Raw genomic sequence first — 22,339 nt, forward strand, 5'->3', positions numbered from 1 at the left:
TGAAATCAAAAGATACTATGTGCATTCAGGTTAAGAAAAGGGCGTAGCAACATCATAGGGGTAGCTAAGGGTATTAATTGAAACTTTCAGGACCACTATTGCTACTACTGCTGTCACTGCAATTGCGTCTAATTGAGACAATTAGACAAGCACCTAATTGACAGATCTAATTGACAAGCACAATCGAAAGTATCGGAATGTCTCACTAATTTGAGAGCTTGTGACTGCGGCCAGTGTAACATCTATCACAAGAACACGGAATGTTATAAACTCCATTATATATATATATATATTTATATATATATATATATATATATATATATATATATATATATATATATATATATATATATATATATATTTATATTTATATTTATATTTATTTTATTTATTTATTTATTATCCGTCAAAAAAAGGTACAAAAGACGGAGTATCACTAAAAAAGAAAAAACACACAAAAAACAAATTACAACACATTCCACATAATCGAACAAATAACAAAGACGAGAAACAAAAACTCAATTATACGCTTTACTGCAGGTACGTAAGAATTTTTACTTTTTAAACTCCCAAGTACTGAAGAAACATAAGCAATATGATTGATAAGTTCAATTCAACAAACCTAACCTACAGCAAAATACTTGATAACTTTAATTCAAAATCAACGGACTCAATCAACTAGTCTAAATATGACAAGAGACGGTAAAAAGACTAAATATGACAAGAGATGTGCAAATAAAATTAAATGGACAGCGATTTACTGCCTTAGCAAACGGTACCAAGGGTGGGAAGAGACTTTCTCGTTGTACCGTTTAATTTGTTGAATTATAGCTGCCGTTGGGTCCGCAATTTTAAAATTCTTAACAAGGTGTGAATTTCTTGTCCACGGCGGGAGCCGCAACAAGAACTTCGCATACATAAAAAACGGAGATCTGAGCTTTCTTTTCTCTGGCTCGGGAAAAATTCGCCAAAACGGGCTTAGATACAGGAAATGGGGAAGGGATGCTGCGTTATGAAGTCGAGCCAGAATTAAACGGTTGAAACGGATTTTAGATGAAACTACTCTACTGTAAGTAAAAGCCAGGCGTTTACGGAGATGATCAATAAGAAGGGAGCGGGTAGTTTTTAGATCCTTTCCAATTGGTAAACCAAGGTAAATAATTTTCGAGACAGGGGCTACAGACAGGGGATATATATATATATATATATATATATATATATATATATATATATATATATATATATATATATATATATATATATATATATATATATATATATATATATATATATATATATATATATATATATATATATATGCTCGTATATATGTCCCTTGATAAAGACTGCGACTATTGAGACTTTGACTATGATTACTTGCAAATGTGACTATTTGCACTTTCGAGTACGACTACTTGCGACTCGGACTGTGACTACTTGTGACTACGACTGTTTGTGACTGAAACTGCGACTACTTGTGGTTGCAACTGGGACCACTTGTGACTTAGACTATTTGCGAATGTAACTACACGGAGCAGTGAATACTAGCTACTGTATTCATTGCTCCTTTTTTAGATTAATTAATAAAAACTTTCCGAAAAATAAGTTTTTCAAAGAAAAGTAAAGGTCATTTTAAACTTAAGCTCAACAGATACAAATACCTTTTAAAATTCAAACTCAAAACGACCAGAAATTGCTATTAAAGAATAAATGGAGCCCAAAACGAACAGAAATTAAATAAACAATCATAGCAAAAACATACTACAAATAATAAGTTTTAAAAAATTCCTTATTTCAAAATCAAACATAAAAAAAAATCAAATATTCATCAAAGTAAAAAAAAAAGTTTGTGTCAACCTTGGAGTTTTTGTTATCTGATGTTAGAACTATTTTTAACAAAATTGCTATCTCAAAATTTTTATCGGATGGGTTTGGGGAAAAAGGGCGTGTGGGGACTAATTAAGCTTCGGTCTCTTTTGACTCTTTAAAAGTGAACTAGAACTTTCTATTTTCAATCAAACGAGCCCTCTCTGAAGTTTATACCAGTATCCCTTCTATAAGAACCACATATATACCCAAACTATAAATTGCAACGCCTGTTTCTGGGCCCTGGGGGGCTCTGTCGACCCTGGAGTCTTAATATCTGATGGTTAAACCATTTTTAACAAAAAGGTCACCTCATATTTTAATTAGACGGGCTAATTCATCCGTCTGAAATGAAATAAAACATGATTTGAACATTTTTTATCGACTGCTTTATTAGTCTTTTTTTAACAGACTGTCATACGCCAATGCTTAATATTTTTATTGATTCATTAATTTTAAATAAATTATTTTTTTTCAAATGATTAATTAGTTACAAAACGAACTATATTGAACTTACTATCTTTGTATAACATGTCGACCCTGGAGTTTTTGTTATCTGACCCTTGATTTTTTTTAATAAAAAGACTTCCTCAAAATTCTTATCTGATGTATTTGAGGAAAAAGGGCGTGGGGGAGGGGCTAGTTGCCCTTTGATCACTTTTGACTCTTAAAAACTGAACTAGAACTTCAAATTTACAATCAAATGAGCCCTCTCTGAAGTTTATATGAGAATTTCTTCCAAAACAGCTATATATGCCCCCGGGTATAACTTATGATTAATTAGTTATAAAACGAATTATATTACAAGTATTATGTTTGCACAACATGTGTCGACCCCGGAGTTTCGTTATCTGATCTTTGAACTTTTTTTTTTAACAAAATAGCTTTAACAATAGCTCAAAATTTTTATCTGATGTATTTTGTGGAAAAAGGGCGTGAGGGGGGGGAGGTTAGTTGGCCTTTGATCACTTTTGACTCTTAAAAGCTGGACTAGAATTTCCAATCAAATGAGCCCTCTCTGAAGTTTATACGAGAATCCCTTCCTGCCCCCGGGCCCTGGGGGGGTTTGTCGACACTAGAGTCATGTTATTTAACCTTTCAACTATTTTTAACAAAATGGTATTTTTAACCCTTGCATATAAAGCACCTCTGGGGGGAAAATAATAAAAAAATATTGAAGTTATATAAGATTTATTCATTCATTTATGTTTGCACAGGTTATCTTTCTGTTTGTAAGATAGTTAATTTTAATTTCTGTTCGTTCGGGGTTTCTTTTATTCTTTAACAGTAATTTCTGGTCTTTTTGAGTTTTAACTATAATAGGAATTAATTTCTGTTGGTCCTGAATTCAATATGGCTCTTTAATTTTATCATGAAACATATTTTTATGCAAGTTTTTTGTTAATTAATAATAAGAAAACATTGAAGCCTTACGGCCTTTGCTATAAACAACTTAATTACATGCCTCTGATAAATCAAACGTGATTTTTTCACGCAACAATGAATGGATCGACAAAATAGCTTCAAAGGACAGTAGTTAGGCTATTTCATTTTTTGACACATAAAGAAGAGGATCGTTTTGATATCACCATTTTTCGGATTTTTTGTGCCACAATAATTTAGCATTTTTCGCAAAGTATGTATTTTAACCTTATTTTAAGTATGGTTGTAATTTTAAGTATTTTAGCATTTTCAGTTTGAGAGAATTTCTGGAAGCAATTAGGTAGAAAATTCTTTATCTAGTTGCTATTAGTGTATTTTGATGTGTCTTAACGTCCCTTCTAAATTTCTTGAAATTTTTAACTTTCTTCCCATACAAAACTTTACCTTATTAAAGTCTTTGGGGTGGGGGCAGCGTAGTTGGCATAAAGAAGAAAACTTTAGCGTAGATAGTAGGAGACGGGGGAGGGGGAGGTCTTTGAACTATTTAAAAGAAAAATCTATATCAAAGTTCATATCGGATGGGTTTGAGGAAAAAAGGGCGTGGATGGGGGGGGGGCTAGGTGCCCTCCAATCTCTTTTGACTCTTAAAAAGTGAACTAGAACTCTCAATTTCCAATCAAATGATTTCTATTTGAAGTTAATACGAGCTTCCCTTCCATAAGACCCATATATGCCCCCAGGGAATAACTTACAACGCCTGTCCCCGGGCCTTGGTGGGTTGTGTCAACACCGTAATTTTTGTTATATGATCTTTGAACTATTTTTAGCAAATAGCCATCTTAAAATTTTTATTGGTTGCATTTGGAAAAAAAGAGTTTGGGGGGGGAGCTAACGACAGTCCAATACCTTTTGAAGCATAAAAATTTAGTTTGAGATAGCTGGTTCTAGTCAATAAGTCCCTCTCTGTAGTTTATACGAGCATTCCTTCCATAAGAGGCAAACAAGTCCCCAGAGGACGACAAGTTAACCTTGCCCTTGAAAGCGATTGAAGAAACATTCAGATCAAACAGAAAGATTAATAAATTACAATTGCGTTGAACAAAATGGGTGCATAAAACTGTTGACTGTATGTGTCTGAGAAAACGGGGGGGCTAACGGGGTTGCCTTAGAATCGCTTTAGACTATTAAGAAGAGAATTAGCCATTTAAATTTCTAATCAAATGAGCCCTTTCTGAAGTTTCTACGAATTCAAATTCAAATTAATTTATTTAGCATAAAAAAATACAAACAAATTTACAGCGGCCATCTACAAAAACCCGAAGGTTTGTTTACGATGGCTGCAAATCCATTATTATTAAGCTCTACATCCTCATAAAAACTATCTCTTTACGGGGAAAAAATCAGCACTTGAACTAAATCAACATAAATAACATCTCCTACTCTAAAAGGATTACACTCTAGAAATCGCAAGTGAGAAATATCACATATCATCCTTAAAACATCCACTCAAAAAAAAAAAAAAAAAAAAAAAATGAGATACATCTAACTAAATCAACTATTACAAAATCAATAAGTATCAGCTGGGCTATAGAGCCGACTCCGTGCGCTTTGGCTGGGTAATTTCGCGAAAATGCGACCATTATCTGTCCAAACAATTTTCATACCAAACATTAATCAAATTCAAAAATCTAATCATTCAGATTATTATAACCCAAAAGGTAACGCTTCAATCTACTCTTGAGCTGGCTTACATTATCAAATTGTCTAATAGCATCCGGGAGGGAATTCCACACCCCCGGTCCCGCAAAACGAGGCAGAAATGCAGCACGTTGAGTATTCCGGAGCTCTGATGCAAGGTCATTCGCATTTCTAGTCTCATAACAGTGATAAGATGAGTTAGCTTTAAAAATTTCCCAAAATACCTCCGGTGAACACTTATTCAAACATTGATAAATAAAAATTGCTAACCGGTAATCCTGTAACTGATAAATATTTATAATTTTCAAACTTGTAAAGCAATTCAACGTGCTATTTTCAAACTGAATATAATTACCTTACATACGAACTATTTTATTTTGTAAAATTTGGACCTTTCTAAAACTTGAAATAAAACTACTAGTCCATAGCATGCGACCATACGAAAAATATGGGCTAATAATAGGATAATATAGAAAAAGTAAAACATTTGACGGTAGTTGATTTTTCAGTATTCTTATCTCCCCCAACCCTCTTGAAATCTTAACTGCCACAAGATCACAATGTGAATTCGAATTTAAATTAAGCTCAAGACTAAAGCCCAAATATCTAACAATATTTAAATTCTTTAAAAATTCACCGTTAAAAACAATACTATTATCTAAAACACGTGAAACTCCATTTCTACAAAATCTCATGAAATTTTTTTTTGAAATATTCACTGCCAAATAACTAGAATTTATAAAACTTATCAATTCGGCGAGAGTCCTATTTGTCTTCTCAATTAATTGGTTCAGACAAGTAGCTGTAATCGTAAACACCGTGTCATCAGCAAAAGACGTTATAAGTGCATCTGATATATAAAAACGCATGGTATCAACATAAATTAGATTAAGAAGAGGGCCAAGCACTGAACCCTGAGGCACACCAGAATCAACGATAAAAGTTTTTGAAATAGAATTTTTAATAGAGACTCGAATAATACGCTGGTTAAGATAAGATTCAAACCATTTCAGAATAACCCCTTGGATCCCTAAACGGCTTAGCCTATTTAATAAAATTTTATGAACCACCTTGTCAAAAGCCTTTCTAAAGTCTATAAATACTGAAAGTACCACTACACTTTTTTTGAGAGCACCATTAATGAAATCTGTTAGGTGCTGGACTGCATGTATTGCAGAGTGTTTTTTCCTGAAACCAAACAAGATATCATTATGAAAACCGTAATCAGTAAGAGGGTTATAAAGCCGCCGGTGCATCCCTTTTTCATGAAGCTTAGCAAATAAGGACCATACTTAAATCGGCCCCCAATTAAAAGGCTCGGGCTTTGCACCGCTGTTGTGAAGCGGACTAACTTTAGCTTCTTTCAGCCGAGAAGGAAATTCACCTTTCTTCAAAGAAAGGTTAATCAAATAAACAATACAAGGCAACAAATATACCATAACATGCTTGAACGCTTTCAGATTAATTCCATCATTCCCTGGAGAACTTGATTTTACAAATCCTATTATCTGTTTTAATTCTTCAACGTTCGTTTCATCTGCAGACATTTCCAATCCAACTCCCCTTTCATCACTAAACGTCTCATTAATTTCATCATTTTCATCGTATGCATTCTCACTTGTTGATTCACCAATCTTAGAAAAATATTCACTAAAGAAATCAGCCACCTCTTCATTTCCATCAACAAATTTACCATCAAAGATCAGACTAGGAGGAATATCGGTCTGTTTCTTCTTATTTACGATTTTATTTATAATATTCCAAGTCGTTTTCGTATTGCCTTTGTTTTCCTTAAATTTCTCTCCATAATATTCGCGGATGCATGACCGCCTTAGCCGATTTACTTTATTACGGATTTGTTTAAATTCAGTTAGATCTTGACTATGGTTACTATTTAAGTAACTCAAATACAAAGTATTTCTCCTTCTAATTAAGTCGAGTAGCTCCATAGTTACCCAAGGTTTGTGGGGTTCCTTTTTTCTCACCTTTATGCTCTTTACTGGGCAACTTCTCTCAAATATTGGGTACAATATGTGCTTGAACTTATCGAATCCCACGGAAACACTTTTAGAGTCTTCATAAACTGGTTTCCATGACAAGATACTTGGTACCTCTCTAAACTTCTGTAGTTTTTCTTTTTTAGTTGTCATCTTTTAACATTTGTCCTGTTCTGCTTTATCGCATATTGATATAAAGTCACTGCTACTATAGGAAAGTGATCGTAAGCCTCACTTACTTTAACGTCAGCATAACAGCTATGTAATACCCGGGATGGTACAAAAATATTGTCAATAAGTGTAGCTGACTGCTCTATAACACGAGTCGGAATCCCAACTAATGGATAAAAATCATAACTGGAGAAAAGGTTTAAAAAATCTAAATTATCATTATATAAACTTAGAAGATCAAAATTAAAACCCCCCATGCAAATGCATTCCAGATTACTCAATTCTACTGCATCCATTAAACTACTAAAACCATTTTCAAACTCCTCCCAAACTGTGCTCGGCGGTTTATAAACCTCAGTAATCAATATATCTTTTCCACCAACTTCCAGCTCAAGAGTAAGAGATTCCACCCTACCTTCTATCCAAACTGATTAGTCTTCCCTTATTTTAGCCACAAAATGGTCCTTAACCAAAAATTCCAAATCTCCACGTCCCATTCTCTCTCTATTCCTTACAATAAGCCTGTATCCTGGAAAATTATATAACGACAGAACATGCTCAGAAGTTAAAAAAGTTTCACAAAGGCCAATTACATCAAATTTACTATTCACATTATCAATTAACTGGAGAATTTCATAATACGTTGAAGTTACATGGCAATTCCAATGACAGAGGCAAAACGACAACGTTGTCTATACAAAATCTTATATGCCCACAGGGCATAACTTACAACCCTTGCCCTGAGGGCTGTGGGGGAGTTGTCATCCTCAAAAACCTAAATTCCAGAACTTAAAACTACGCTTAATAAAATGAATGTCTCAAATTTTTGATTGGATGTGTTTGGCGAAAAGGTGGGTGTGACAGGGGGGTTAGTTGCCCTCAAATCACTTTCGACTATTAAAAAGGGCACTAGCCCTTTGAATTTCCTATCGAATCAGCTTTTTTTAAAGTTTCTACGACAAAGCCTTCTATATAAACCTTATATGGCCCCAGGGCATAAATTACAACCCTTGCCTTGAGGGTTGTGGGGGAGTGACCTCCACTAAAACATATTTTATATCTGGAAATCAACTACGCTGAACAAAATGGCTATCTCAAAATTTTAATTGGATGTGTTTGGGGGAATGAAGGGCGGGGGGGGGCTAGTTGCCCTCCAATCACTTTTGACTATTGAAATGGGCACTAGCCCTTTGAATTTCCAATCGTATGAGCCTGTTTTGAAGTTTCTATGACAACGCCTTCTATAAAAAACCTTATATGCCCCCAGGGCATAACTTAAAACCCTTGCCTTGAGGGTTGTGGAGGAGTGTCCTATTAAAAAATATATTACTATGGGCAAAACAACTCCGTTGAGCAAAATGCCAAATTCACCATTTGTATGGGAGGGTGTGGGGAGAAGGCTGGGCGCGGGGGGGGGGCTAGTTGCCCACCAATCACTTTTGACTATTAAAAAGGGCACTAGAGCTCTCGATTTCCAATTGAATGAGCCCCCTTTGAAGTTTCTACGACGAACCCTTCCATATGAAGTGCTTCTGGGGGAAAAAATAATAATAATAATAATAAATAATAAAACATTGGAGCCGTATGGCCTTTACTATAGGCAACGCTACAGCGTTGCCTCTGACTAGAACTTTTTGGGTTTGCGACAACTTGCGACCGTGACTGTCTGCGACTCTGACTACTTCCGATTGCGACTTCCTGCAACTGCGACAGCTTATGACTGTGACTACAATTACTTGCGACTTCGGATACGAATGCAACTTAACTGCTACTTGCGACTGTGACTATCTGCAATTGCGACTGCGAGTGCGACAACTTACGACCGCGAATGCGACAATTCATGACTGCAACTACTGCTACTTGAGACTGCGACTACTACTTCTAGTACTGCTACTATTACTGCGATTGTGACCATGATTTCAAATACCATTGTAAGTTCTACTATTACAACTTGAAGTGTTGGACTGATTCAAAAGAGTTTAGCTGCATCTTGGTTGTCAAAATTACATAGTGCATCAAGGTTGTCAAAAGGGCTTATCTGCAATATTCCAAGAATTACTAAGGTTATTAAGTTGCAAATTTAAGGGAATTTTCTGGGCGACGTTGCACTAAATGAGAAGACACTAACCGCATCCAAGTTTTCAAGAAGTATATCTGAGCGTGTCTGTATTGATCTCGGGAACGGCTGCGGGTATTAAGTTGAAACTTTCATGGAATGCTAAGGGGGATTTTAAACAAAATCAAAAGACACTCTGCATCCAGGAAACTCTGCATTTGAAAACGGTATATCTTCAATATTTCAGGAATAGATGAGGAAGGGTATCAGGCTGAAACCTTATGTTCGTTTGACAAAAAAGGGAAAATACAAGAAAAAATGTAATTAAAAATAACTAATATAATAAGGGTGATTTTCACCAGTGGAAAAAAAAAACAAAGTGGAAGAACATAAACGGATATTCCACCAAGACGTCCTCAATGCTAAAAAAAACTACAAAAAAGCTATTCTTGTGAATTTAGCATTAACAAAGCAGAATAAACATTCATAAAAAAAAGCAAGAAAACGTAAGTTATTTCTAGCCAGTGGAAAAAAAAACTGAGCCAAAATACAAAAGTAAATATTTCCGCAAGGACCTCCGCCAAGTCGTCTGTTACTTACTCCAAATTTATGACACAAGTTATGACAAACAAGAGTTTCACCACTGCTGTCCTCCCCCTCCCCTAGCCGTAATAGTTTTATAGTTCAATGTGTTATTTGCGCTTTACTGAAAACAAAACATATTATAAAAAAAATTTCATGTTTATAGCGCTGAAAAATTAAAAGATTACAGTGAAATAAAATCTTGGTTCGCTGAAACTTCCAGGAATTAATATTATAGTATATTAAATATTCATTTTATTTTCATTTATTCTTTACAGTGATCTTTTCCAGTGATCCAATGATTCTTTTAGTGATTTATTTTTATTTTTTGTCAATGTTTTGAAGAATTAAACTACACTATTCAAAATACATGTAGTTTTCAGTAAAATGCAAATGTTGCAATATACTTTAGAACTATTGCTGTTGTGGACGGGGAAGAGGGCAGTAGTCAAACTCCTGCTTGCAGTAATTTTTATTCTTTGTAAGTTTGACTTCAACATTCAAATAAAATTTTTACGCGTTTTTCGACTTCTTTTTATTCATCTGTACCAGTATCTGTTATCTTTAGACTGACATGATCCTTTTTTCTGTTTGTTTTGGGTTTGATTTATTCTTTTTTAGTAATTTCTGGTCGTTTTAAGTGTGAATTATTATAGGATTTATTTCTGCTGTTCTTAAGTTTTATATGGCTCTTTTTTTTGAAAAACTTCTTTTCGGTATGGTTTTTTTTTTTTTTTTTTTTTTTTTTTTTTTTTTTTTTGTGCAACATTTGTGCAAAGTTAGCTCATAAGAATATCTAGGAAATTTGTTAATGCTAATAACGCCATTATTGTCTTCTAATAAATGTGTTCCAAGGACGAGAATATGAGCTCTGTAGTTCCCCAATATGGTTAACCTAAGGTAATGATCTTACAGTTATGATGTTACAGATTTTGGTAAATAGGGTAATATAATTATCATCAATAAAAGTTAAAAATATCATTGATTGAGTTTGTGTACTTTCAGAATTACATTGCTCGGTTTGGTCACGGCTCTGCCAAGTTAGCGCGACAGGCTCAGAGTAAAGAGAAAACTCTTGCCAAAATGGTTGCTGGTGGGTTAACCGAAAAAGTTTTAGGTGATAAGACGGTGTCTTTTGATTTTCCGTCCTGTGGCAGCATTCCACCGCCTGTCATTATGGTTCAGGTAAGCTATAATTCTGCATATTTATAATTGTTTTGTTTTATAATTATGGAATTCTAGGTATGACCAATACAAAGGGTCTGGATTTTTTTTCTAGATATATTTTGAAATGATATACGCTTTATGGGTACATTCTGGTATGCATAATATTTTTTATTCAGTGAAAAACGAATATAGCGATCTGTTTTATAAATAGATTAAAAATTTTGATTATGCTAACAAAAAAAAAAGAAAAACAAAATCCTGAAAAATGGGTCTCAGCTCAGTAAAAATAAAAGTAAAAAGTACAAGATAAAAGAGCAGCAGAACAAAATGTGTTTATAACACAAGGAAGAAAGAAACAATCGTGAGTTTTTCTCCTGTATGAAAAAAGCATTTTAGTTATGATTGAACTAAATACAAAAAGTGGAAACAAAAATAAGAAGAGAACATGAAAAACTGAGAACAAAAAATCATTAAATTCAAAAGTAAAAACCAAATCAAAATAGGATTGTTACTCTTGAAATGATCTAGAGAGTAACAAAACATACAGTTTGAGCTACTTCCTTCAAATTCAGAAAGTAGCTGAAATTAAAATAATGCATTAGAGTTAATAAAAATATATAAAATAAAGTCAATAGAAATATTAAAAAATGAAAAATGATCCTCTTGTTGGTTTTTAATTTTGTTTTTCTTTAAGCAATTGAATTTACTCTGTTTGTGTAGGGATTTTGTATAGCCAAGCTACGTATTTTAACTAAACGTTCGTTTCTCACTTTCTATCATAAATTGAGTCAGCAATTACTTTTCAAGTAAGTATTTTTTTATTTTTTTTTTTTTTTGTTTTTTTTTTTTTTTTTTTTATGGCTCTCCATACCCATTGTGCAAAATTGCCAGGCATTTGAAATAACCGAAGCGTCCTTAAATTATACTAAAAATGCTGGGGTGATCAGAAATATGTTCAGCCAAAGCACAATCGAAAGTATCGGAATGTCTCACTAATTTGAGAGCTTGTGACTGCGGCCAGTGTAATATCTATCACAAGAACACGGAATGTTATAAACTACATTATATATATATATATATATATATATATATATATATATATATATATATATATATATATATATATATATATATATATATATATATATATATTTATTTATTTATTTATTTATTACCCGTCACAAAAAGGTACAAAAGACGGAGTATCACCAAAAAAGAAAACACACACAAAAAACAAATTACAACAAATTACACATAATCGAACAAATAACAAAGACGAGAAACAAAAACTCAATTATACGCTTTACTGCAGGTACGTAAGAATTTTTACTTTTTAAACTCCCAAGTACTGAAGAAACATAAGCAATATGATTGATAACTTCAATTCAACTAACCTAACCTACAGCAAAATACTTGATAACTTCAATTCAACATCAACGGACTCAATCAACTAGTCAAAATATGACAAGAGACGGTAAAAAGACTAAATATGACAAGAGATGTGCAAATAAAATTAAATGGACAGCGATTTACTGCCTTAGCAAACGGTACCAAGGGTGGGAAGAGACTTTCTCGTTGTACAGTTTCATTTGTTCAATTGTAGCTGCCGTTGAGTCCGCAATTTTAAAATTTTTAGCAAGGTGTGAATTTCTTGTCCACGGCGGGAGCCGCAACAAGAACTTCGCATACTTAAAAAACACGGATCTGAGCTTTCTTTTCTCTGGCTCGGGAAAAATTCGCCAAAATGGGCTTAGATACAGGAAATGGGGAAGGGATACTGCGTTATAAAGTCGAGCCAGAATTAAACGGTTGAAACGGATTTTAGATGAGACTACTCTACTGTAAGCAAAAGCCAGGCGTTTACGGAGATGATCAATAAGAAGGGAGCGGGTAGTTTTTAGATCCTTTCCAATTGGTATATATATATATATATATATATATATATATATATATATATATATATATATATATATATATATATATATATATGTATATATATACACGGAGATGATCAATAAGAAGGGAGCGGGTAGTTTTTAGATCCTTTCCAATTGGTAAACCAAGGTAAATAATTTTCGAGACAGGGGCTACAGACAGGGGATATATATATATATATATATATATATATATATATATATATATATATATATATATATATATATATATATATATATATATATATATATATATATATATATATATATATATATATATATATATATACATATATATATACTCGTATATATGTCCCTTGATAAAGCGCTTCGGAACCAACACACTCTGAAGAACAAAGGCTTAGATCAGAAGCTTGCTAGCCGAGTGATATAGTGTTTCCCATTATTTAAACCTCAGTTGGCTTAGCTTTACGGTGGATTAGTAGTCTTAGTAGCACTGTAGTTCTTTTTTGCTGCAAGTTATGTTCGGCCGACAAAAAAAATGAAATTTTTCTTCCATCAAATGAGTTCCTCTCTACGAATCTTCTAGTAACGATAATAGTTGCTTGTAATTTTACGATGGCCTTTGCTCATCACCTTCCCCTCCGACTTAGCTGACACGTTAAGACACTTCGAATTTGAAAGCCACAGGTTTTGTAGAACTATCACTAATTCATAACATTTTGTTTCATTTTAGAATGTTAGCTTCCGCTATAGTGATTCAACACCTTGGATTTACAAGAACTTGGATTTCGGTATTGATTTAGATACGAGACTTGCCCTTGTTGGTCCTAATGGAGCTGGAAAAAGTACTCTCCTTAAACTGATCTATGGTGATGTAAGCATAATTGATTTATTCTATGTTTTACCTCCATATAAAATGTTGTTCTGAGTTAACATGTAAATATAATCTTAATCTTCCAAAGACAACGTAACCACTTCGACTTAAAAAAGCTAAAACTCAAGATGAAAAGGAATCGTTGCATAAAATTGGATAAGGGATTACTCCAGTTATTTCCTGCACTTCTTGCTTCGGACATTTTTGTGAATTGGAAAAAGATATCACGAAATTAAAAAAAAAAAATATATACGTTCAAGGTATGGGCTGAGATAGGGAATTCAGATGATAGCTGACTCCTTATTTAGATTCTGTTTATTACTTTTAATCTCCAATTTTTAACGAATAAAAAAAACGCTGTTGATACCTTGGAAAAGAATAAAGTACAATGCTAGAGTGGATGCTTGGAAAATAAGCTCAAGAATTGATATATATTCCCAACAAATGCAATTTCTTCATCTAAAAATCCTTATTTGGTGAAATAATTATCAGGGCAAGACTTAGATGGCTGGAGCATGTCTTAAGATTTGCCCTAGTTTTAGCTATTTCCCAAGATTTTTCTTGCTTCTGAATCGATGTAGTTAATAAAAAAGCAAGTTTTGGAATAGATTAGGGCATGAAAGTGATCTAACTTGGTTACTGTGCGTGATGCTTGATGCATTTTCCTACGGGCTTAGTGCGATTTTAATAAACATTGACCAATGTTTATTGTATTGGGATTTTTTCTTTCTTAAAGTTATATAATCAGATGTTCCTTTGGAAAAAATCTCTATAGCATTGCACAAATTTTCTTCATGTGTCACAATTGAAGAGAAAATCGCAGATGGGCTTTTAGTTAATTAAAAACTATCTAATAGTCAGAATGAAAATATTTAGTGTCTAAAAAAAATTAAATAAGTATTTAATCACTTATAGCGGATAAAATACAAATTAATAATTCTCCTGACATTCGTTTTTCGCCAATGTTTTTGTTTTCAACGCTTTTCATATACTTGTTATGTACATAGTAAAATAGCCCACAATTTCATACCATACTCAGAATAGTACACAGACAACCAAAATATTGAAAGTTTTTGTATAAATAAGCTATCTTATTAGTCGTTATCTGAATCTCGTACTTTTTTTCTGTGCATTACTCATAGTTTGCATTCTTAATTTTTCTTTTAATTATCTGTGCATTACCACTTTAGTGCATTTTAATTACTAGAATTATTCTATGTCAGTAGCTGCTTACTCTGACCGTCGCGTGAATGAACGTTTGCCAGAATTACCTTGATTGAGTCAACTCCCATTATTTAGAGGTTTTTTTCACTAGCTTTAAGGTTATTTTTTTAAATTTTAAATGATTTAGAGGTGCTCGAAGAATGAAGGGGTATTTGAGTCTTTTTTTAGGTACCTTTAATTTTACTCTTAATCTGTTAGTTTGTTTCAGTATTTGATTTTGAATTGTCAGACTCTTGTTTTTTTCTTTCGTTTTTTCTTACCGTTGGTACCGTAATGGTTTCATTGTTACTACTATTATTTAATTAATGTCATGTCAGTGCTTTTATTTCATAACCAGCCAAAAAGCCCGTCATAAAACAGACATAAAAAAAAACATATTCTCTCTTGTGAGCATCGGAAATTAACTGACTCTGATTGTAGAATGGATAAATGTCCGCTTCGGGTACGTTACCCTTTGTATGTCCCATGATTGTTTTCTGATTACCGATTGGCTCGGAGTTGAGGACACTGAACAAATATCAATATTAAGACTTACTTTGGATTTAGTGCTTCTGCATTTAAATCTTCACTGTTTTTAAAACTTTGCCTCTTTTACGCTATATCACCATATTGTAAATGAATTTTAACCTGTATAGTTGATGTCAGGTTATACTAGCACATGAAGAATTTACAGGCCTTTTGTCTTTTGCCTTTAATCTGTCAAAAAATATCAAATTCAAGCGTACAGCTCACTAGAAGAATAACCTCAATTGTGCTGGATTGTGTTTTGTGGAAAGTATTATTTTGCCTGTCCAAGATGTCTTGTTGTAGAAAAATTACTACACGTTTCTCGAAATTCTGGAGCGAAAACAAGGTCAATTCCTATGCTACTTTATAAAATATATTCAATTTTGCCTACGCTTGATAAGGCTACCCGGATTCCCTTAAAAAAAAAAGTGTGATTTTTCTTTAGAATTGGATAGCTTGTCTGACGCTGAGAGTGGAAGCCCTTTTTATATATAGTGGAATATTATATATATGTGTATATATATATATATATATATATATATATATATATATATATATATATATATATATATATATATTTTATATAGTGGAAGCCCTTCATTTGTTATTGAAATGATTATTTTAGCTTATCCCTACAACTGGTATGATTAGACGAAATACGCATCTTAAGATGGCTCGCTATCATCAACATCTTCATGAGCTCCTAGATTTAGACCTCTCTCCCTTAGAATACATGATGAAAACTTTCCCTGATGTCAAGGAAAAAGAAGATATGCGTAAAATCATTGGACGATATGGACTTTCTGGAAAACAACAAGTAATTATATGTTTGCTTTTTTTTCTGTTAATCGAAATAACATTTGCAAAGTGGAAAAGAATGAAAGTTGGTATTTTTATTAATAAGGTTTGTAAAAAAAAATTAATAAATAAAACATTCAAATGATCCTTAAGATATTTCCCTCTAGTGGCCTGGGATCGTGCAAGATAATTCATATTGAAGCTCTTTTATATATTTTGAGCAGTGATCTGCATACAACCAACATAAACATCTATTGATACCGGAATTTTGAATAGTGTAACAATATCAGCATACGTAAAGAATGCCTAATTAGTAGGGGCTCCTAAGCTGTTTTTTTTTCTGTCATAACACAAATTATTAACTAACAATTCACTAATAACAGGCAACAAAAAATTGTCAGAGAGTTTCCCGAAATTTAAGACCAACAAAGGTGGATAACTATATATGCAGTATACGTTGACAGAAAGTCCAAGACAGCTAAAATTTCCTACGACTAGCAAATTCTTTTGTTTGTTCCCTACAAATATATTCAGAGATAGACAATACTACTAGGCTATGCTGAATTGTTTTTTTAACCTTGCTTACTCATCTTTAATTTCCCATCCAATTAATTTGTTTCTGAGAATAATTGAATAGTCACTTTAGTTAGCTAACTCTTCTTCTATGAGGTAGCAAACTATTGTAGAGCATACACAAGTTTCTAGTGTTTGAAAAGACTTCTCTAGCTCTATGCCTATTTATTAAGCTTGAAAGATTATGCAAATTTATAGTTTGATCCTGCAAATTTTTACTTGTAAAATTTTTGGCTCAGAGCCTGGCTAGTCCTAAGAGAAGCCATTCGAAGACTAGTAAATCTGGTGTTTTTCCTATTAGTTTTCTAGCTGAGATGAGTGATAACATTAGATGTGCCTTTCAAGATTCCAAATATACTAATAACTACTATTGCAAATGAGTCTGAGCCTCCCCCCTCCTTCTGGGACTGAATATATGCAAAAGTTTACTGATTTTAGGAGGTTTGAAGTTTTTGTGCTGATGGTTGTTTTATATGGTGGTAATATTTCCTACTGCGGTTTTACTTGCATATCCTGTTAAATTGTTGCCTTAAAAGTCCTCTGTGGAAAACATGAAATTCCGATTGTTCATGCTCATTGTGTCCTGAAATTTAGATAAGATTAGCCATAGCAGCCATAGAAAAATTATTATTAAATTTTTATCATTTTTTTCTCATCTATTCAAACTTTCTTCCTTCAAAAAATTTAGCTTAACTGAGTTTTTATCGTTTTTCCAATGACTGGCCCTGTTGAACCAGCATATGTTTCAAAGTCTTTTAAATTAATCTTTTTTTACTTACTAATTTTATTTTGCTTTGGTAAGTCTTTACTTAGTGTTGTTTTTAAGTTTTGAAGTAACCGAAATAAAAATGCTCCTACCTAGGTGTGCCCAATGAGACAATTGAGTGACGGTCAAAGATGTAGAGTAGTATTTGCCTGGTTAGCCTGGCAGGTACCTCATATGTTGCTCCTTGATGAACCTACGAATCACTTGGATATGGAGACTATTGATGCTTTGGCTGAGGCTATTGCAGCATTTGAAGGAGGAATGATGCTTGTTTCCCATGACTTCAGGCTCATTAATCAGGTACGTTGACGATTTAAAACTGAATTGTGTGTGATGGACCTTATTCCAGATCAGCAAAATCAGGCGGATTACTTCTTATTGGGCTTGCTGTCCTCACTGCATATATAGATTCAATATTAATTTGCGCAAAAAACACTTGTTTTTATCTAAAAGTTTAAAAACCAACCTATCTGCTGTAAAAATTAACGTTTGAAATTAACTTTGCTTTGCGCCTTTGACTGAAATTAGTTATGACTGGGATTGTGACTATATACGATTGTTACTGCAACTACTTGCAACCACAATACTAGAAATTGCAAGCACCTGTAACTGGGACTGCGACTACTAGTGAATGTGACCACTTGCGATCGGGATTATAGCTACTTGCGATTGTGACTGCAACTATTTGCAATTGCGACTATTTTTAATCATAGCTGCGACTATTTGCGACTAGAGCTGTGACTACTTGCGACTCCGCCTACTTGTGAATGGGACTGCAAGTACTAGTGACTGTGATTACTCGCGACTGTGACTGCAACTACTTTTGGATTTAACTGTGACTGGGACTGTGACTGCTAAGGCTGCTTCTACTGCTATGACTACTGGTACAACTACTACTGTTACTACTACAACTGTTAAGCGAAATCTAAAGATTTCAAGACCACTCAGGTTTACAAATTGATGCAATATCTCAGTAACAGAATAGGATATTAAGTTGAAACTTTCAGGGAAAGCTAAGGAGGATGTAAAACTAAATCAAAAGACATCCAGATTGTCAAATGGGCGTCTGTACAAAACTTGTACTGGAGAAAACCCTCCTAATAAATCAATAAACCAAAAAAAAAAAAAAAGAAAAAAAAAAAAAAGTAATAATAACAATAATTAGACCTCAACTTACCGGACCCGAAAACCACCGAACTGATTTGGAATTTTCAGGGCATAAAAATGGGCATGATGAATCTAAACCAAAAGACAATACGTGTATCCAAGGCATATATCTTAATATCTTAAGAATGTTTAAGGGTGTTAAGTTGAAATTTCCAAGGTATTTTTACCCGAAAACCACCGAACTGATTTGGAATTTTCAGGGCATAAAAATGGGCATGATTAACTAAACCAAAAGACAATACGTGTATCCAAGGCATATATCTTAATATCTTAAGAATGTTTAAGGGTGTTAAGTTGAAATTTCCAAGGTATTTTTAGCTGAATCAAAGACACTATGTGCATCCAGATGATCAAAAGGACATTAATGCAATATGTCAGGAATTATTCATTCAAGGTTATCAAAAGCGTTTTTCTGCGATATCTTAGTAACTTCTAAGGGAATTAAGTCAAAAATTTCAAGTCATGTTGAGGGGGATGAAAGGCTGACATTTGTCTATATTTAGGGCTATAACATGATATTGGTCAGAATGGCTTCAGTCCTATAGAAGCCCAAAGATTATGCATATTTACGATTCATTTATTAGAATAATATGCCACGTATCCATCCATCCAAAGTTTTTTTCTAATACAACTATTATCAAAATCTGTTGAAATCTTTTTTTTTTTACTGTATAAATGGCAAACCGAAATTTTGATTCTTAAGGAGAAAAAAAAACTTTAAAATATTCCTTTTATTATCCAATAAAAAAAACTGTGTCAACTAAAAATAAATAGAAATTAATTAAAAAACTTTTCGCAAAAGAAGTTTTTCAATGAAAAGTAAAGAGCTACTTTAAGTCAAACACGATCAGAAACATAGTATAATAGTAATTCAAATATAAAACAAAGATAAATCATTATCGGTAAATAAGGGAAACCCCAAACGAACAGGAACAGAGAACTACAATAAACAGGGGTAAGGCTAACGCCTCCTATGCCTTGTAAAGACCATAACGTCTTTTGTATTTTACTGAAAGCAAAATACATTTTGAATGTTTTTTTCTTTTATAACGTTAATAAATACAAAGCTGCCAAGATTTCGGGAACAAATATCAATATATATTAAACTGTCAATCTGCATTCATTGGTTCTTTTCAGCAATCTTTGTTAATATTTTTCTCTTTCTTCTGCTCATTTTGGGCTTAATGTAGCTCTTTACTTTTCTTTGAAAAACTTGCGTTATGGAATTTTTTTTAATTGATGCACAAGAAGATCAGAAGGTTGTTATATGTGCGAAAATGAGGGGAAAACTTATCTTCATACAATTTCTCATCGTTAATCTTAAGAAAATGTGCGGGCTTGCTCGGAAATATGTCTAATTACGCCTGTTAAAGTCAAATTGGGTGAGAACTATTTTGCTATGATAAACCTTGATATATTTTGCACAGTGATATAGGTGACCCCATAACGGTGGTTTTTGCTTAGTGAAACATGAAAGTTATATTAGTTTTGAATAGTGCTTAGCGAATTAAGTTTATCTGATAAAAGTTTGCCCAATATATATTATTCCTAGTTTAACTTGTAAATTTACTAAAAAGAAGCTTGAATTAATAATTAAAACAGGGAAAAATAACCTTCAAGAATTAACAAAAAAGTGCATTCACAAAAGAAAGCACAAGGTGCATTAGTTATCGGGATATTTCTGCGTATGAAGATAAAAATTTATGGAGATTAAATACAGCAGTGTAACAGGAATGTGTCTTTGGGATCCAAAAATAACCGATTATAAATTCTTTATATCTGTTTAAATTTTTGATTACACTCGGAGAATAACTGTGTTTTTGAATCTCTTATGCTTTTAAAAGCTGTTCATTGTTTTTATATCAAACAAGCTGGAAACTTTTTTCACTAGTGTTAGGATTTTCTTTTCGAATAATCTTTCTAAGGGTTAAATTTAACTTTATTTTAAATTGTAGGTAGCTGAAGAAATCTGGGTCTGTGAGAAAGAAACTGTCACAAAATGGCAGGGAGATATCATTTCATACAAAGAACATCTTAGAAGCAAGGTCCTCAAAGAAAAGGAAAAGGCAGCTAAATTTTGACACTAGAACTGATTTTCTCTCCGGCCTTTCAAGTCAAGATGGTATGCACACTACCGCTGTGATAATAGATCTTTACCAAGAGATTTGAAAAGTGCAAATTCTAAATAAATTTGAGCCTCGCATGACTTGATTTGTTCTTGAAATTTAGGATATAACGGATTTATTTCTTCTTCTAATTCACAGCAGGCGGGCTATTCAGTTGGTACTATTTAGCCCTCTTCTTTTTGCTTCTCTCTGTGGGCTACAGAGCTACTGTCTTGGTTGTCTCTTATTTATTAGATATTCTCAGATATCTTTCAGTAGATCTCTTGACTCAAGGAGTTCAAATATAAGATGACAGATATCGATTTCTGTGCTCTGTGTGCAGGTATAGTTGACTAAGCTCTTGGCTGATAGTGAGATTTTGTGGTGATTGAAGTATTTTAACAGTTTACAAAGCAAGGTATGTTTTGCAGACATCAGCATATTACATTCAAATAGGCAATGGTCAATTGTTTCATTATTCATATTACAATGCCTGCAAAGAGGGGACAGGGACTTGAACCACTTGAATTAGAAAACTTATATGAGAATGCAAGGAAATTTAATCCATTTGTTCCAGAATGAATTCTATGATAGATTTTAGAAAGATACTTATTGGGAAAGGGGGAGAGGATATGATTAATCTTATTAAAATTAATATCTGATAGCCTCCATCGGAAAATATCTCTAATTAGGATTGGTGTCCCACTTTGCTGGTTAATATTTATAGCATTTTTAGCTATTTCATCAACCTGATGATTACCAGTTATGCCAGAGTGGCTAGGAATATACTGAAAATAATTTTTTATGCAACTTGAAGCAAGATTATCAATAATACTGAGACAATGATAAGCGTCAATGTTCAACTTATATTGAGGAGCTGAGGCCAGCAACTCAAGGCTTGATAGAGAGTCGGAATAGATGATAATATTACTCGAATTTGCAATCAAAGGTTGGTTTTGCTTACGGTGTTCTAATGCCATGATTATGGCATTTAACTCAGCAGACATTATAGATAAATTATTAAATAATCTCTCACCCATTGCAATTTTCAGGTGAGGAAGGAAAACACCACTTGCAACCTTCTCATTCATTTTTGACCCATCAATAAATATTTGGAAGTGATTTTTACAGGTAATTGTATTAAGTTCTGCAAATTTTTTTGTGGACAAAAGCAATGGGGGTTAAATCTTTATTCTATTTTGAAAATTCAGTATTTATTATGGGAAATGACCAATTTCATGGAGGGGATTGGGAGAAAGTAGGTGCAATAGAATTCGCAGGTACAGGGAACTTCTTTTGAATATTGGCATACTCATCTGCAATACCTCTATACATAGCTGGATTTCTTAACCAATTATGTAATGTGTGTGAGCTATTTGATTCAATTTTTGTAAGATGTTTTGTCAAGAGAAATCTACGCCTCTCCCTTACTGTTGCTAATCCACTCTCCATAAGCAGAAACTTGGTGCTTGTGGGTTTCCTAAGACCATATATGAGACGTATTATA

At 33.2% G+C, this 22,339-nt stretch overlaps 1 protein-coding gene across 1 annotated transcript in view; it reads left to right on the forward strand.

The window, feature by feature from the left end:
* LOC148956411 (ATP-binding cassette sub-family F member 2) overlaps positions 1 to 20,933 on the forward strand; it is a 57,096-nt gene extending 36,163 nt beyond the window's left edge. Inside the window, exons 7-11 of the mRNA XM_089108007.1 lie at positions 10,759 to 10,938; positions 13,552 to 13,692; positions 16,049 to 16,240; positions 17,657 to 17,860; positions 20,683 to 20,933. Of these exons, the coding sequence (XP_088964133.1) occupies positions 10,759 to 10,938; positions 13,552 to 13,692; positions 16,049 to 16,240; positions 17,657 to 17,860; positions 20,683 to 20,808 (843 nt within the window). The 3' untranslated portion in view covers positions 20,809 to 20,933. The remainder of the gene's footprint in view (positions 1 to 10,758; positions 10,939 to 13,551; positions 13,693 to 16,048; positions 16,241 to 17,656; positions 17,861 to 20,682) is intronic.
* The last annotated feature ends 1,406 nt before the right edge of the window (positions 20,934 to 22,339 follow it).

The sequence above is a fragment of the Artemia sp. Qi Xiang Cuo genome, chromosome 1 (assembly GCF_049724085.1).
Source record: "Artemia sp. Qi Xiang Cuo chromosome 1, ASM4972408v1, whole genome shotgun sequence".
Classification (NCBI taxonomy): domain Eukaryota; kingdom Metazoa; phylum Arthropoda; class Branchiopoda; order Anostraca; family Artemiidae; genus Artemia; species Artemia sp. Qi Xiang Cuo.